The sequence below is a fragment of the Vipera ursinii genome (genome assembly GCF_947247035.1).
Source record: "Vipera ursinii genome assembly, chromosome: 5".
In the NCBI taxonomy this organism is placed as follows: domain Eukaryota; kingdom Metazoa; phylum Chordata; class Lepidosauria; order Squamata; family Viperidae; genus Vipera; species Vipera ursinii.
The window spans coordinates 40,240,857-40,258,045 of record NC_139518.1 but is presented as its reverse complement, the minus strand read 5'-3'; the positions used below and the strand labels follow the sequence as shown (position 1 = coordinate 40,258,045).

The 17,189-nt window shown below is 35.8% G+C and overlaps 1 protein-coding gene across 1 annotated transcript in view; it reads left to right on the top strand.

Annotated features, from left to right (window-relative positions):
* Positions 1-9,587: 9,587 nt before the first annotated feature.
* Positions 9,588-17,189, top strand: part of TSPEAR (thrombospondin type laminin G domain and EAR repeats) — a 38,762-nt gene continuing 31,160 nt past the window's right edge. The window contains exon 1 of the mRNA XM_083363726.1: positions 9,588-9,786. Within this exon, the coding sequence (XP_083219852.1) occupies positions 9,693-9,786 (94 nt within the window). The 5' untranslated portion in view covers positions 9,588-9,692. The remainder of the gene's footprint in view (positions 9,787-17,189) is intronic.

Genomic DNA, 17,189 nt, shown 5'->3' with positions numbered 1-17,189 from the left:
TCAGTCTGAGTTCTAATCTTCTCCTTTATACAGAAGCCAGAACAGTGATTTTGGGGTCTCTCTCTGTCTGTCTGTCTGTCTGTCTGTCTCTCTCTCTCTCTCTCTCTCTCTCCCTCCCTCCCTCCCTCCCTCCCAGGGTTGTTTTTATGGGAAAACTAGGAGAAAGGAGTATTAGGTATGTTGCCTTGACATTAAAAAAAATAAAAGGTGGGATATTAATCTAATAAGTATGTAAAACTAGTACATCTGATTAGTACTTGGCTGGTGGATGATAAGAAATCATGTTACTTTGCTGAGGGGGGTTTGGCATTCATATAATAATCAAGAAACTGACTTGATGAAACATTTACCTTTATAAAGCAATTTACTGATATTCTAATTCTTTTAAAATATCTTTTGAAAAGGAGAGGTATTTCCTTGTATAGAAATTTATTCTCCATTTTGGGGTTTTTACAGTCACTTTGGTGAGATTAGTTGGCATACAGTACTCTTTGACTTATGTTTCTAATGGAGCTTCCCCATTACTGTTATAAGTCATGATGGTCATACAGCAGGTCACCCATATGATTGATCCTACTTTACAACCAGTTTGAAGCAGTAATTAAACAAACATGATGTGATTAAGCAAATGCCATGGTCATTAAGCAAATCCATTGCCCATTATTGGGCATTTTTGTTGAATTTCTGGTTTTTGGCAAAAGTGTTGTAAATCACAGTCACATGAACAGGGGCGTGTGTGTGTGTGGAACTCCAAATGGCTATAAATGCAGGTTGTTTGCCAAGTGCCCAAAATGCATTCATGTGACCATGGAGGGGTGTGACCATCAGAACTTTGGAACCAGCTTGTAAGTAACTTTTAGGGGGTCTGCTGTAAATTCAAATGTTCACTAAGCAATCAGGCATTAGTTGAGGAATACCTGTAGAAGTATTCCTTGACTTACAGCCATTTGTTTAGTGACTGTTTGAAGTTACAATGGCACTGAAAAAAGTGATTTATGACTGGTTTTCATGCTTATGATCATTGTAGCATCCCCACAATCACATGACCAAATCTGGGTGCTTGGCAACTGGCATATATTTTTGACAGTTGCACTGTCCTGGGCTCATGTTATCACCATTTATAACCTTCCCAGCTGGCTTCTGACAAGCAAAACCAACAGGGGAAGCCAGATTCACTTAATAACTGCAATAATTCACTTAACAATTGCAGTGATTCACTTAATAACAATGGCAAAAAAACGTAATAAAATGGAGCAAAAGTCATTTAACATCTGTTTTGCTTAGCAATGAAAATTTTGGGTTCAATTGTGGTCATAAATCTCGGACTACCTGTGTAAATTATCTAAATAAATAGATATTGTACATTTCCAACTAATTTGCAGCAGAGGTGCAATGACAAGAGTAATTACAGGGGTTGCCCATTTGCAAGCACTGCTAGTACTGAAATTACTACTAGTATGCATCTTAAAACAGTGCCCAGTAATTGTATCCAAACAGAACAACAAGTCCTAGCAATGAAGAGGTGATGGGGAAAGACTAATTGTAACTTGGGGCAGGAATCCTGGATGAAGTCCCTTTTTCCCTTTCTGCCAAGCACATTACAATTAAGAGGAAAGAAAAAAAGAGTCTGAGTATCCTCTGCATAATTGTTGAAAGAGCATACTTCAAAGGCTTAAAAAGTGGGGGGAAGCTGAGGTTGTATACTCACTGACAAAGGGATATAATTACAGTGAAAAAAGAAAGGGGGAAAAAAGAAAGAAAAACCTGCCAGAGCTCAGTGCACGATCAAGGGCTTGCTCCTCTTCATCATCTCACACACAGCCTCCCCGGCCTATTTATCTTCTGCTTTTTTGTAAGCAGAGGCCTCTGTTTACTGACGCACAGCCCCATTAGGAACAAAGGTGCATTCTGTTTGATGTGAACCAAATGTAGTCTCTAAAAGAGAAGCCTGTGCCAGGTTCTTCTCTGATAACAATTCTGATTTCTTAACCCTTTGATACTTTGGCTGTGTTTAACTTTCTCCTTCCCCACCCCACTCCAAAATAACACTGGAGAATGGTTTTTCTAACTCTTCTGCCTCCTTCACACACACAAAAAAAATCATCCTGGCACTCCCTGGATGAACAATTAAATATAGTTCTTCTGCGGTTTGTGCCATACATGACGAGGATTAACTTTAGGAGCGTGATCAAGAATAGAGTCAAACCAAAATATAAATTTAGGGAATGATTCTGCTCTTCATGGGTGGTGTAATCCCTGGTGAAGATATTCAACATAATGTAGGAACTATTCTTTTGTGAGTATTAGGAATAGCTAAGAATTTCAGTCCATCTGAATGTCTCTCCTATGAATCACAAGCATATCTTCCAAATATACAGGAGAACCAGAGCAAATTTATAGATTAAAATCCAATTTTCTGGAATTTTTGATTTAATATACAACTAAAAAAAGTGTATTTACTAGACAACAGTTTGGACAAATTTACAGATGTTTCAGGAAAAAAGAAGATATGTTATATCCAGGAGAAAGGTTTGGAAAAATAATATTTTTAAAAAATATAAGGAAAGTGAATATATACAGGTTTTGGGCAGAAACTGAGAAACTAAATAAAACTATAGTTGCCAAATTTTCCTATCCATTGATTCTTAACCTTCTAGCCCAATAATCCTGACATTTTCAGATACCTCTTCTCTCTTTCTGTATTCTTCCAAATCACTTGTGTTTGCATTATGAGGAAAATCAGAAAGAAGTGTGGATTCTCGTTTTAATATTATCTCTATTTTATACCAAGATTGTATTTATGCCAGAGGTGGGGAGAAAGGACAGTCAACAATGGAGCATTTTTCTACGATTGAAGAATTATATGTTTGCACTTTAGAGTTTTAAAATATTTTTCCCCATAATCCTTTGTCCATATGTCAAATAATTCATTTTCCATCATCTTCAAAAGAAAAGAAACATGCCTGTTTTAATCTTATCCATTTCTGATTAATATTGACATTTCCATCCATAAGACTAACCAGAACTTTCTTATGTTCATACAAAAATTACTCTTTAGTGTTATTTATAGCACAGGTAGTCCTTGACTTACAATAATTAATTTAGTGACAGTTCAAAGTTACTTATGACCATTTTTCACACTTACGACTATTGCAGCATCCCCATGGTCATGTGATAAAAATTCAGATGCTTGGCAGTGTCCAGCGTTATCTGATCACCTTTTGTAACCTTCTGTTTGGAACGTGGCTCAGTATCCCAAAACAAACAAACTCACTTGGAATTCCAGTAACAAAGTTTTTATTTGAAAGAAGCGTTTGCAAAGGCTTGGTGAGCTGAGCTGAAAGACACACAGGAGTTCAGTCACACCTTAAACAACTGTTTGACACATTTTTATATCCTGCTCCTGATGCAGATTCCCCCCTCCTTTATCGCACTCAATACCCCTTCCCCAATCATCCAAAAACTACTCTGGACCACCTGAAACCACTGCCCCCTCCCCTCCCCATATTCCAAGAAGCCCATCTTATCTATCATCATCTAATTTTCTGTTAACAAAGCTCGACTCCTATAGTTATTTCTGTATTTCCTCTACTTGCGGTTTGGGTTAGCTAGCAACTACTTGTCAGAGTTTATGACTTTCAGGTGGCTTCTTCTATCTTTAGACTCATTAGAAATTTCTGAATAATAATCTATTCCTTTCACTTCTGACAAGCAAAGTCAATGGGGAAGCCAGATTCACTTAACAATCATGTTACTAACTTAGCAACTGCATTGATTCACTTAACAATTTTAGCAAGAAAGGTTGTAAAATAGGGAAAAACTCACTTAACAAATGTCTCACTTAGCAACAAAAATTTTGGGTTCAGTTATGGTCATATATCGAGGACTACCTGTATTTTCCATTCTTTCAGCATAGATTACATTATATTTTAAAGAAACTGTCTCCTTGTCTTGCAATGGTATATTATCATGAAGTCATCTGTAGGGAAAGGGCTAAGAGACAAACTATGTAGTTGTAGTTCCTTTATGCAAACAACAGAAAGACAAGAACACAATCTCTTTTCCTGTATTTGGCCTCAGGAATTCTATATGTTTGTTCTGTAAAATAGATTCTAAGAAAGGTCAAAGGCAAATTGCTTTCAGGATTTGCCAAGATGATAGAAGAAGTTAAAATTTGACAGAAAAGAAGAGCAGGTACTATGCTGGGCAAATAATACTGAAATTTGACGAAGTAGAATAGCTTGGGAAAAGAACAATAGAACCAGTGTTACAGTCTATAGTTCCCCAATATTCATTTCACTTCAATGTGAATAGATATTAGTTATGGGCCTTCTGCCTTCTTTCCACTATATGTGAAAATTGCCTCCAAATGTTGATTTTTTTTCCAGTGACATTTGCATAGATACAAGCTTGTAGCTTGCATTCATCTTTGATTTCTCCTGTAGTTATTAATTGATAGGATGCAGACTTCTTTCTACTTCCCTGACCACAAATAGCAGATTGGACCCTTTCTACCTTAATTCTACACTAATGGTTTATGGAGAATTTGGAATAAAAAGAAGTTGTCTCTTGCTAATATTTCAGCATCCCAACTGCATTTTAAGAGGGATATCTTTCAATGCAGGTTTTTTTCAAACTTGACCACTTTAATCTGTGTGGGCTTCAACTTTCAATATGTCATATACCGGTAAGTCTGTGTTTTGTTTTTGTTATGTTTTTGTTCTGATTTGAAATGTGGTGTGGATTTTACATAATTCTGAGGCTGTGCTACAGAATATACAAACGTTTTTCATTATGATCTATTAATGAATCCTTTTGCCTCTTTTCAGTGATTTATTTTAGAAGCATTAGGTGTCAAATTTCTTCTGATCCTCATTTTATATTACATCAGCATCATTTTTAAAAAGTTAAAGATCATAATATTTAAGTTAAAATTAAATAGCATACATATGTACAACTTTAGGTATGCATGGACATATAAAAATGTGATTATTTTTGCTAATGGCACAAAATTAAAACATGCACATTAAAACGCATTACTATTCTTACTCTTTTACCCCTTTTTTGTTCTTTTTCCTTCCCTGTTTATATAATTCTCTAAAATGTCCAATAAAAAATATATAAAAACCCACATTGCTAAAATCAGTAACAGTAAGGCAATTAAATATGTTGGTAACATCAATCAGAGCATCAGACAAAAGAAATTGCCACATTGCCCAGAGATGACAAAAGGTACAATGTGCTACAGACAGAAACATAGATTAAAGTTTCTTCAAGAAAAAAAACGGATCTCAAGATATAATACTATCCAAAACAGGTTAAACATTACTCAACTTTACTAGTAAACCAGAACTATCTTTCCAGGTTGAGCTTTAATTTATTCATCCTCTTTCAATCCATTCCAAGCTCCAATATACCTACAATTTCAGGTACCTACAGCTTCAGTTATCTGGGCTGATAAAAAAAAAAGACAGAGTTACTTGAAACAGAATACTGATGACATTATATTATGCATATAACTTTTACCAATAGTCTGATGTAGATGTTGAAACCTTGTGAAAAGCCATGTCATAACTGCCATTGTGCTGATCAGAGTTCCCAGTGTCATCTTCTGGAAGAAACATGCTTTCTAGGAGCATTAAAAGCAACTACGAATACTAAGTATCCCCATCCTAGATCATAAAAAGACTATGGCAGTTGATAAAAAAGGAAAAAATAGGAGATTTCTGAATGATCAGGCCTGTCAACCTGATCCAAAATTTCATGCTTTGAGAAAAAAAGACAAAACCTTGCCAAGAAACTGGAGGTCCTAGAGGCCCTTAATACTGACTGAAGCATTGAAACTTTGTTGAAAATGAAGCCTTCAAGTGATGATCTATGGAGGCTGGGATAGAAATCAGCAAGCTAGGTAATGGTTAGAAGTGGCAGCTGAAACTACTGACTTCATGTTGAAAGAAATATTATTTTGAATTTATTTAGTTTAAACTTATACAGGTTATATGAATAAAAAAGAGCAGTTGTATGTGATGTGAAACCTCTTAAAGTGCTTGGTTCTCTATCTATCTTATATTTTTCATTATTCCTTTATGGAATTTGATGGTTGTCTGAAAAAAATTAGGGAAACTGGGAAATATATTATGTAATCTGCATGTCCAGAAATTCCTAGATAGTCTAGTTTTGTTTATATGTCCCAGAAACTGTTGTATATTTTATTTACTAAATGCAATAATGTCCTCCTACCCTCACATTTGTATTACTTACCAAGCTTAATGGGATCAGGTAGTATGATGTCATTAAACATAAAGGGTAAAAGCATCCATGATTTCTTGGACTCTCTCATGGTCTCAAATAGTTGTCACAAGTAGAATGCGGTGCAGTAATTCAACTGAGATATGGCTAAGGTATGAGAGACTGTGAGCAAGGCCTGTGGCCCAGGAAAGAGCACAATTGGTACATAACACTCCCTTTACCTTGGCTGCCACCTACTCTTTGAGCAGGAGCCAAAACTCCAGGAGAACTCAAAATTGCACACAACTCTATCTGGGGGAATGTTACCTTATAAAGGGTTAAAGAGGACAACTTTTTGGGGAGCAAAAATACAAAGCTACTCTGTTTTTTCAAGGTTGAGCCATCATAGCTAGTACTGCACCATCCAGACTCTCACAGCATCCAAGCACTAGGTAAACACTGGAATGACATCACTTGTCTGGGTTGGAGATGTATATATTATATCATGTGAATAGCTAATCTAGAACAAAAGTCTCTCTTTTGTACTGGGAAAATCAGAGAAGCATTGGCAGCCACAGCATATAGTACCTGAACCTGATTGGAATTTGCATTTCTGTTAATGTACAGAAGATACATGTTGTTTAATCTGGAGAATCTGGCTTGATTCCAGATAATACTTTGGAGCTTTCATCCACCTCTCATGATTTTTTATTGCCACAATGAGATTTATATTTCCAATATTACTCTGGGGACTATGGAATTACAGTACTACATCCTTGTTGCTCTTATAGGTTTATTCTGCTCTATTCAACAATGTATTCTTACATAAATTAAAGGAAAATCCTTGATCCTTGGAAACAAGCATGGGATAGCAATCAATGAAAGAAATGATTTAGTTTCTCATATTTCTGTTGCCTCAGATTTTCTTTCCAGCTGCAAGTTTCAAAGCACAGCAAAATTGTCCCTTGAACTGATTAATACATTGCCTTTCCCAAGGCGAACGATCATAATATCTCATATACTGTAAAATCCAAATCGTACTTGAACATTTTGTAGCCTATTGCAGGAATTACAACTAAAGAGAATTAGTTCTAGCTCACTTTGAATGTCCATAGAGTTAGTAATTTGCATTTTTGTTATTAACCTTTTGCTGATAGTTGTTTGCAGATTATCCTGTGGCTCCTACTACATTTTATAGCAAGTTCAGAGGTGTATAAAGATGTTAATTTTGACATACTGTACATCTTGTTGATTTCACCAAATGGGAATAATAAGCGCAGAGAGAAAGTTTTATTTCACTTTTTTGGTCTCTAGCATGTTCTGATGAATGAAATATGACCAACCGTCCCTTCCCCACCACCTCATTCCTGGAATCCTGTTGCACAACATTTAGAGATTTAATAGTTACAATCTTTTCAGACTTGGACTTACAGTGCTGCATTGGAGGGATAAAGGCCAGATTCAAAAATATGCAGAACACTTGTTCAATCCTTGAGTTATGGCCAAATACCAAATGATAGTCTCTATATTTTTTACATATAAATGTATGGTATACAGACAATCATACTTGTAGTTTTGCATCTATAGTTTGATTTCAAAGAAAGCCTCCAACACTCATATTGAAGTGTCTCTCCTTAAAAAATTCTCAAGCTCATTTTGTGCTGGCCACAATAACTACTGTATACCACTGTATATTACAGTGTGTTAATGAGCTCATATTAGTTTCTCTATTTTTTTAACTGCTCATTGAGGTAAGCTCAAGCCAGGAACTCCTTATTGAAGTTCCAACAGTTTCTTTTAAAAAAACTGATTGGAAAAAAGAAAGCAACACCTTAACAACAATCCGGGAGCAAGGCTTAAATTCCAATACATAATATAAATAGATAAAAATTAACCTCATATACTTTCTTTGCTATATAGAGGAATCAGATGATCTTTGGGCTATGCAGGAAATCTGAAAATGAGAGCAGACAACTGCTTTGTACAGCAGGATGCTCAATAGATTACAACCTCATGACTTTCCACCTAACTTTGCTAGAGATGACTTTGGAAGAAGATGTTGATCTTACAAGAATTTATCAGGGGCATAACCCAAAATCCATCTAGAGATAAACTAAAAAATGTTCCATTAAAAAGAGTCCTCTCTTCCAAATAAGGTTTCCAGATAAACCTATCTACCTGAGTGTCCATTTTTCATTTTGGACTACATTCAGAGGCAATAGGTATCTGTTAACTCCACTGTCAAAAAAAATGTATTCATACATTTCTAGTGGCAGTAGTCTGCACATTTCTGGGGCTGACTCCATATAATATAAGAATATTATTCATGTGATATATTACTATAGGACAATGTAGGAATATTATGACTATGTAATATTCATTTATTATATTATATGTTATTATAATTTGTAATATTATATGGTTCTAATAGTTTCTCAAGCCTGATGTTTTCTAAAATGGCTGCTTTTCCATGAAGCTCTCATTGCTGGCAACCTAGTGGGACTTTCAGCACATGCAAGAACCTCCTTATTGAATGGATGTTCACAGATTGACTGACCTCAGGTTAAATGACTCTTTTTCTGCTGAAACCTTTTCTCTTTGTTTTCTGGTCACAGATACCAGATTAAAATTTGTTAGGATTTAGAAAGGTATTACTAAATTCCTGTAATTGCAACAATATTGCTGCTATGAAGTCCAGTTGTTTCTATTTTTCCTATTTTTTTTATTTTGTAAAACAAGACTGTGTTTTAGGGGAGAGATACTTATAAGCCATGGAAAACAAGCCATGTGTGCACAAACCTTCCCCCCCTCCCCCCGAACTCACACACACTGTCTCAATCTGGGCTCACAGCATTACAGCAGATGATGAATTCAGGTGTACAGAGAGCTAAACACCTCCTTTATTTTGCCTGCCTTCCCACAGCAGTGGCTCTCCTGGTGAGGGAAATTCCTCTGCTTCAGCATTAAAAGCCAGCCTTAAGAGGGCTGGGCAAAGATGAAAAGTTCCCCAAGGCAGTAAACTCCACCTCCTCCTCTTTTTCAGACTTGTTTTTTTTTTACATTTAAATGTCTGCAACTGCAGCCTTCTGCTGTTGCCGACTTTGTGGTCGGTGGGAGGTCTCTGTTCTTTCAGGATGGGGCATTTCAGCAGTTAGACATCAGCCAGCTGAGGATCCCTCACATCTTAGGCTTTCTCCCTTTATCATGGAGGTCTTAATATCTTTAACCTAGTAGCAGAGACCAGCTTGGCCAAAATTTATTGGTCTGAGTTAGACTGGTGGGGGGAATATTTCAGGTCGGGTGGCAAAGAGAGTAACCCCTCCTGTGGAGTCTTAGCTCTCAGGCCATGTGGGATTCTCTAGTTGTGCTTGCAAAATTTCCAGACCAGAGAGAGGTTTAGGATGAGGAGGCTAAATGATGACCAGAAAGGTACCTCTGCATGGGCCTGCTGACAAAGTTCCCTAATGTCTGCTTTGCTGCTAGTTTGGACTGTGCTGCTGCACCTCTGGATTGAGCCATCCCTAGCCAGAGGAGGAAAGTCATGGGAGCATTGCACAGGTAAGTGCTGGAACATCAACATTAACATTGTGCTCCTTTGCAAAACAAGTGGAAGGAATGGCCACAGTCCATTATTCTCTAAAAAATAGTTGCTTTCTAAAGCTAAATACAAGGTCAGGCTGTAAAGCTCACTGCATACAAATGTAGCAATATGTCTAATCTATAAGCTTTGATCTCTTTATCTAGGAAAACAGGATGATATAGACACTATAGGTATGTCTCCTGGTTTGGTGACTGGTTGATTAAAGGGCAGATATAAGTGAGGCAATTTGCCTTGATGAGTTGAGTTTAGTTGGAACAGGAGTGAAATCAAATGCACAATTCATGCATAATTCATAAATCATTGCAATACAGAAGTCTTCAAGGTCAGATTTTATTTGAGCTGAACAAGATAAAGAGATTCTTACTGAGTAGGGGGAAATGCTACTCCTGGATTGGCTGAGTCGGATGTTAGTTGATCTTTACATTTAGTGGTGTTATCTAACTATTGAGCATTCTTTTGATGAATCTTCTGAGATTTCATTGTCCCTACAGCTATTCATCTTAATGAGCAATTTCAGTTCAAGAAAAGTGTAGTGCAGTCCAATGCCCAGTGTTGAATATTGACTTAGAAATAAACCTTGCTGTATTCAGTAAGACTTTATCCTTGTATTGTGCTTAGGTCTAAATTAATAAACATACAGAAATGCCGTAGTATTTTCAAAGGAAAAAAAATTGCTCTCCTTTTCATTTTTTGCTCAAGCAGCTTTGCTTTCAAATTTACGTTACTGGAAGTAGAAAAGCTTTGAGTCTATTCATATATGTGGCTATTGAAGTTTATCCTGTTTTTACCCATATTCATAACAGTGATACTGAACTGGCTTTTACTTGAAAGCTTTCCTTTCCTTTCAGAATCTCATCCTGTAGAACCATGTATTATATCAATTAATATATGATTAATTACATATGCAAAGAAGACCCCCATAGTTTTCACCTCTAATGGAAATGTTTGTTAAAACATGTTAGGCAATTTTACTGCATTAATAATTAGCATTTGTTTGAGGTTCTCCTCCTGCTGGTGTTTTAATCTTTCCTCCTTCTCCACCCTTTTAAATAATTTCTTCTGAGATTTTGCTTGCAATCCAGGCACTGTTAGTTCACATGTTACAAAATTCCTGCACAGAAGGTAATTCATATTAGGTTCTAATGCACAGCACATAACTACGTTACTATAAATAAGGAATATGAACATTTTACTTTCTGCATAGATGGGGAAGGACAGCTGTAAAATTTTTAAGCACACAGCTAAAAACCTAAAGAGATTTTTAAAATATTATTACGCATTAATATCTGCAGGAGAAACTTACATTAATTTCTAAAATATAAAACATCTGGAGAAAAGAATATTGCGTAGAAAGTAATCTTAATTTAGAAGCTCAGGTTTTTTTGTTTCTGCTGTTTTGGATTATTAATCCAAGTTAAAAACACCATTATAATTGTTTTTGCAGATGTGAACAACAATGTAGAGTTCATAGTCTAGGATTAGAATTCAGCCCTAATTACATAAATATGATACACTGAAAACTTTAATACTTACCGTACTCCTTTTCAGGCTTCTGGTGGCACTTTTCCCAACTGACAGATTTTATTAAAAGGCATAACCTTTGGTGAAGTATAGCTCAGAAATCTATGTCTTTTAATAAAAAAAATTGTTAGTTGGAAAAGGTGCTATAAGGTTCTTGATATTTTTTTTTTGCTAACCGAAACCTCCACTACTCTCTTATGTAAATTCACTTCTAAAGCCCGTCCTGAATTTCTCTTGAATTTTACCCAAGTTCTCACACTGGTCTGTAAACAATTTTGAACAATTGCTTTTGATGTCTTCAGAATAAAAATTGAACTCCTCAGAATCAGTTTGGACAACCAGTAACAGTTATCTAAATTCATATCACAGAAATAAGTATAGATTCAGTTGCTCTTGAAAGTCAGTTGCAAAGCATTTTACTTCTCTTTGAAACTAAAAATAGTTTTTATGCAACAAAATTCCAGTGATGAATAACAACTGATTTATTTATTTTTTTGCTCTGCCTATGATTTTGGACAAATGTCATTCAGTCACCTTATAGCTGACCCAAGATAAAAGCAAAACAGTGTAAAAAGCCAAATTACATTATTCAGTAAACTTTACATTATTCCTATAATAAAGCCTTTAATAAGCAAGAATCCTCCATACCTGAAACTCTTACTCTAAGATATATAGACAAGTAGTGTATTGTATTTCATTGTTACAGCAAAACATGATTTGTACTTTATATTGTAATGTTGGAGCAATCTTTAGAGATACGCAGCCTCAACTTGATTTCACCCTTTTGCTAGATCTTCTCCTAAATGTTTCAAATAATTGTCTGCTTATCACTCCTGGATATTTATTTCTTGAAGTCATAGTCACTATTAACTATGTCATGATCACAGTTGAAATCTCTAGCTATTTAAAATGCATCCAGGGGAAAGGTGAGAGAAAGAATCTCCTTATCATAAAGATGATCTTTTAAGCCAGAAATCTTTTCTCTAATGCAAACATAAATATTAGAGTTCAACACTAATGTACAATAATACACCAGTATGCTAATTTCATATTTTACCCCTTCCTTTGAGTGGATTTTGTGTGGTGGTAATTTCAGACTTCTTTAGCGTTCTAATTTAGACTTGAACGTAACCTGAATGATCATCAGTATTTTCTCTCTTACCAATCAGTCTGATGCTATAATATAACTGGAAGCTTATGAAATAACCGTGAAACACTTTATCATTTGTGCTATCCCCATTTTTAAGATGGAGAATAAATTACCAGCTTTTTAAAGATCTGAATCCCTCTGTGTGAATGTATCAAATCAAAAGTGAATTATTAAACATGCAGGACGTGGCAAGTAAAAAAAAAACCATAAGTGTAATAGAAATACAGATGAGGGCTAAACTTTATTTATTTACTTTATATTTAGAGTATGTCCACTTAATTCAATGTGATATCAATTTACCTTGACTAACTGATGAAGCTAAATCTGCCACCAGGCTTATTATAATAAACAATATTGAACTGATGATGTCATCTCATATATAATTCTTATTAGAACTTCTCAGTTCCTTCTTTTACAGATCAATTAGCCACAATTTATGTCAGAAAAATGTCAGTTTAGTAGCTTTTAAAATTTATTCTTATTTCTGTTCTTGATTTTCTTGACTTTCTAAAGAAGAAGAAATTAATGCAGGACATAAATAGGCAAACATCAATGTGTTGTGTTTCTGGTCTCTTTTGATGTCATTAATACTTAGCGAGAACTTTTGACGTACAGCCAACTATAGTCTGCATAATATGGAGGAAATATATAAAAGATCTGTGGGCAAAAATCAATGCTTTTAATTATTCATAAAATAAATTCAATATTTTACAACAAAATAGTTCCTTTGAGAATATATAACTGAATCCCCTCCAGTATTGAAATTGTTGCAGTGAGTAACAATATTATTAATCATGGTTATATAGAAAATCTGCATAGTCAAGTAATGCTTTGAATAACATTTTTGAAGTCATGGTCTGCTCAGTATTCCAAAGTTCTTCTCAACACAGCTTCCTATGGTTTGTTAATATGTGCAGAAGCTTAATTTTAAAGAATTAAACATACTCAGCAGGAGAAATGAACCAGTTTGTCTACATCTGGGAGCAGCACTGAATCCTTATTAAAAGAATAATGTTTCTGCAGTATTGCCTCTGTCTTGTAAGACCGTATCAGTTACCCAGGGACTTAGTAGCTGGCATGTTGGTATATTGTGTTATTAACAGTATGAAATGCTAATTCTCCCTAATATACTGCAGAATTCCTTTAGCACACCAACTGAGTGCCTCAATCACTATCTTTTTACAGATTCCCTTGCAATTATTAGTTGTGTATCAGCATACCAGTGAGATTAAAATGAAACAGCTTAGATTAGCACATCCTCTCTTTTGCTCATGTGCTTTTTGTAAACATTTTTATACACTTCATATGGGAACCCAGATATTTTAGAATCCCAGTTTGAGATTAATTGGGATGTTAATGAATTTGTGATTTGCTAAAAAGGTGGATTAGCATAATCTGAAATATGCTAATAGATAAGGGATTAGGTAAAAATATCTTAATATGAATAAAGAATCTTACAATAATGAATGGAACTATGTGCTACTTCACAACTTGTCCAGAAAAAATCAGCAACAGGTGACTGTTGAATCAAAACAAAGCAAATTAGGTGTTTGAACTGAAGTGGTTAATTCAAAAATGAAAAGTTGGAAAGTAAGTAGTATAAATTTGTTTTGCTTGCTCAAACACAGAGAAAGAACAAAGAACAGAAGTAAACAACAGTTATGAACAGAGTGACATAACAAGAGAGATAGCATGATTGGAATTTCCTATTTTAACCTTTCCCAAATGGGTGTCCTCCTGACATATATTTTGACTTCAGCAGTTCACAGGAATATCATGATATTGATTAGCAATCTGGTTATGAATGTGGTAGTAGATCCTTTTTGGTGTGGTGGTTAATTATCAGGCTACAAACTGGGACATTGTGAGTTCCAGGCAATCCTTAGGTACTATGTGACATACTGATTAGGTGAATTTAAAAATAGCTTGAAAATGGTACTCAAACGATATTCACTTGTACCCTAGTTTCTCTTTAAATTAGGTATCAAATGAGGTTGTATGTGTTCTTGGCCTGACACCCTTCAACATTTTCATCAGTGACGTGGCTGGATGTAGCAGTAATGCTTGTAATAGTCACAGACGATACAAAATTGTAAGAATTAGCTAAAACTAGAGAAGTGGACTGAAAGATCTTAGGAAAAATAAATTAATTCATAAAGCTAAATGAGAGCTCTCAGGCTTGGTGAGAGTCCAGATGAAAAGGATTTTGGAAATGTAGTCGATCACTGACTGAATATGAATCAACTAAATGACAAATGAATTTTAAATTCATTGAGAGAAATATTGCTTGCAAATCAAGGAAATAATCATTCCTCATTATTCTGCTCTAGTCAGACCACCTCAAATAATGGACCAGTTTTAGCACCACCATTTAAGAAAAATACTGAGAAACAGGAACAAATACAGAGAAGTACAACAATGAGATCAGATCTGGAAACTATGTGTTATGTAGAGAGACCAAGGCAACTGGACAGCCTTGGAAAAAATACATCTTAGAAGAGATATGACAGCTCTTTGCAAGCACTTAGAGGGCATTGCTAAGAAGAAAGTTAAGACCTACTTACTATTGTTCCAAAGTGCTATATATCCACCCACCAACTAACAATATTAAGGAAAACAGCTTTTGGGCAAACATCAGCAAGTGCTTTCTATGAGAAGTATTTTGACAGTAGAACCAATTAGCAAAGGAAAATACGGAGCATCTCTTTAGAAGATATTTTTATGTGTAGGCTCATAACAACCTGATGGGAATGGTTTAATCTGAGCAGAGGATTGGACTTGATGACCTTTCCAGTTTTGTGATTCTATGATTTTATATGCTGGGTTATGACTTCCTTCCCCAGCTATGATGGAACTGGCTGAGGGTAATGCAAATTGTGGTTTGACACATATCAAGGTATCCATTTTGGGGAAGGCTGCACTAGTTGGATACCATACCATATGATTTCTAACGATCCTCATTACTGTTCCCTTGCTTTAGCATAAGGTGTGGGTATGGGGTATGCCCCCAAACCTTCATGTCCAGCAGCATTTCTCAACCTCAATAATTTAAAGATGTATAGTTTTTAATTTACAGAATTCCTCAGCCAGCCCTGCCTGGGGGATTCTGGGAATTAAAATCCATATAGTTGCTGGGGTTGAAAAACATTGATGTATAGCAATACAATGTATTCGGAGTCCTGTTTAAACAGGAGTTGAGATAGATGAGGAAGATTATATAAGCTTTTACACATGAAACATGATATGTCCACTGGCTTTTAAAAGTAAGCTGGAAGGCAATTTTACCTCCTCCTCACTTTATCATATTTAATATTCAGGAAAGCCATTTTTGGAGACACAATCTCATTTGCTTTGCAAAAAGATTTTTTGAATCTTCTGTAAGTTGAGAACTTTTGAAAATGCTGCCCCAAGCATTCCCTTGATCTGTATGAAGTGAGCATCCTCTGTTAAAAGGGAAAGAGGGTCCTAGCCAGATTTTTCACAACATAAGTGCCAAACTTTCTCTCAGATATCTCAGCTGTTCTTCTGTAATTGTTCATGAAATTCTGCATAATCCTTGGTTGGCTTCAATTATTAAGGAAATCTCTGTAATGTGGGAGGTGCACTGAAAAAGATTGCTTTGCCTTTTATTTTACATTAGTATGAGAAAGAGCTGCTCCTCCATTGCCGAGGAATCAGTCTTAAAGCCACAAACAACAGTGGTGGGCAAAGTCTTTGAGATAACCTACCACAGTCATTGTTTTTATGTTGAACTGAATGCTTTGGTTGGTTAGGAAGGAACTTAATGCCCAGGACGAAGAACAATGAAACCAATTTTCCAGCACAAAATGATTTTATTTAGCTAATTTAAATGTTTATGTTTTCCCCTTCAGAAATTTTTGGTTTAGACCATAATTCTCTCAATACACTCAACACAAATTACCTTGGTTTTCAAAGAACATGGCTAGGAAAGTCGTGAAATGGGGAGGGCACAGGTTCTTTCCCTTTTCTAGTAGAATGAACACTATAATCTTGAGGATATAGTTATTATATTTGTATTAAAACAGTGCTTCTTACATTGTGTTAGTGAGAAAAACACCACTCTGGATAAGTTAAAACTGCTGTGTTCCTTGGAATGTTTATATGATTGTTTCACAGGAAACTTCACATGTGTGTGTGCATGCACAGGTAACACATGTGTGGGAATTATGCATGCACCCAGACACATAGCCTACATTTCCAAAGGACATGACTGCTTTAACACTTGAAATATTCTATTTTAATTGTTAAAGCAGTCATGTCCTTTGGAACTGTAGCCTATGTGACTGGGTGCATGCATAATTAATGCATAACTCTATTTAGTAATATATAATATTAATGCTAACATGATCTCTGGAGGGCTCGGGATAGGGGATGTTCCTCTGTCCTAGTCCTATTAGACCTCTCAGCGGCTTTCGATACCATCGACCATGGTATCCTGCTGTGGCGTCTCAGGGGATTGGGAGTGGGAGGCACAGTTCTTCGGTGGTTCTCCTCCTATCTCCTGGGACGTTCGCAGTCGGTGTTGGCAGGGGGGCAGAGATCGGCCCCTAGGTCTCTCGTTTGTGGAGTTCCTCAGGGGTCGGTTCTCTCGCCTCTCCTGTTCAACATCTACATGAAACCGCTGGGTGAGATCATTCGTGGTTTTGGAGTTGGGTATCATCAATATGC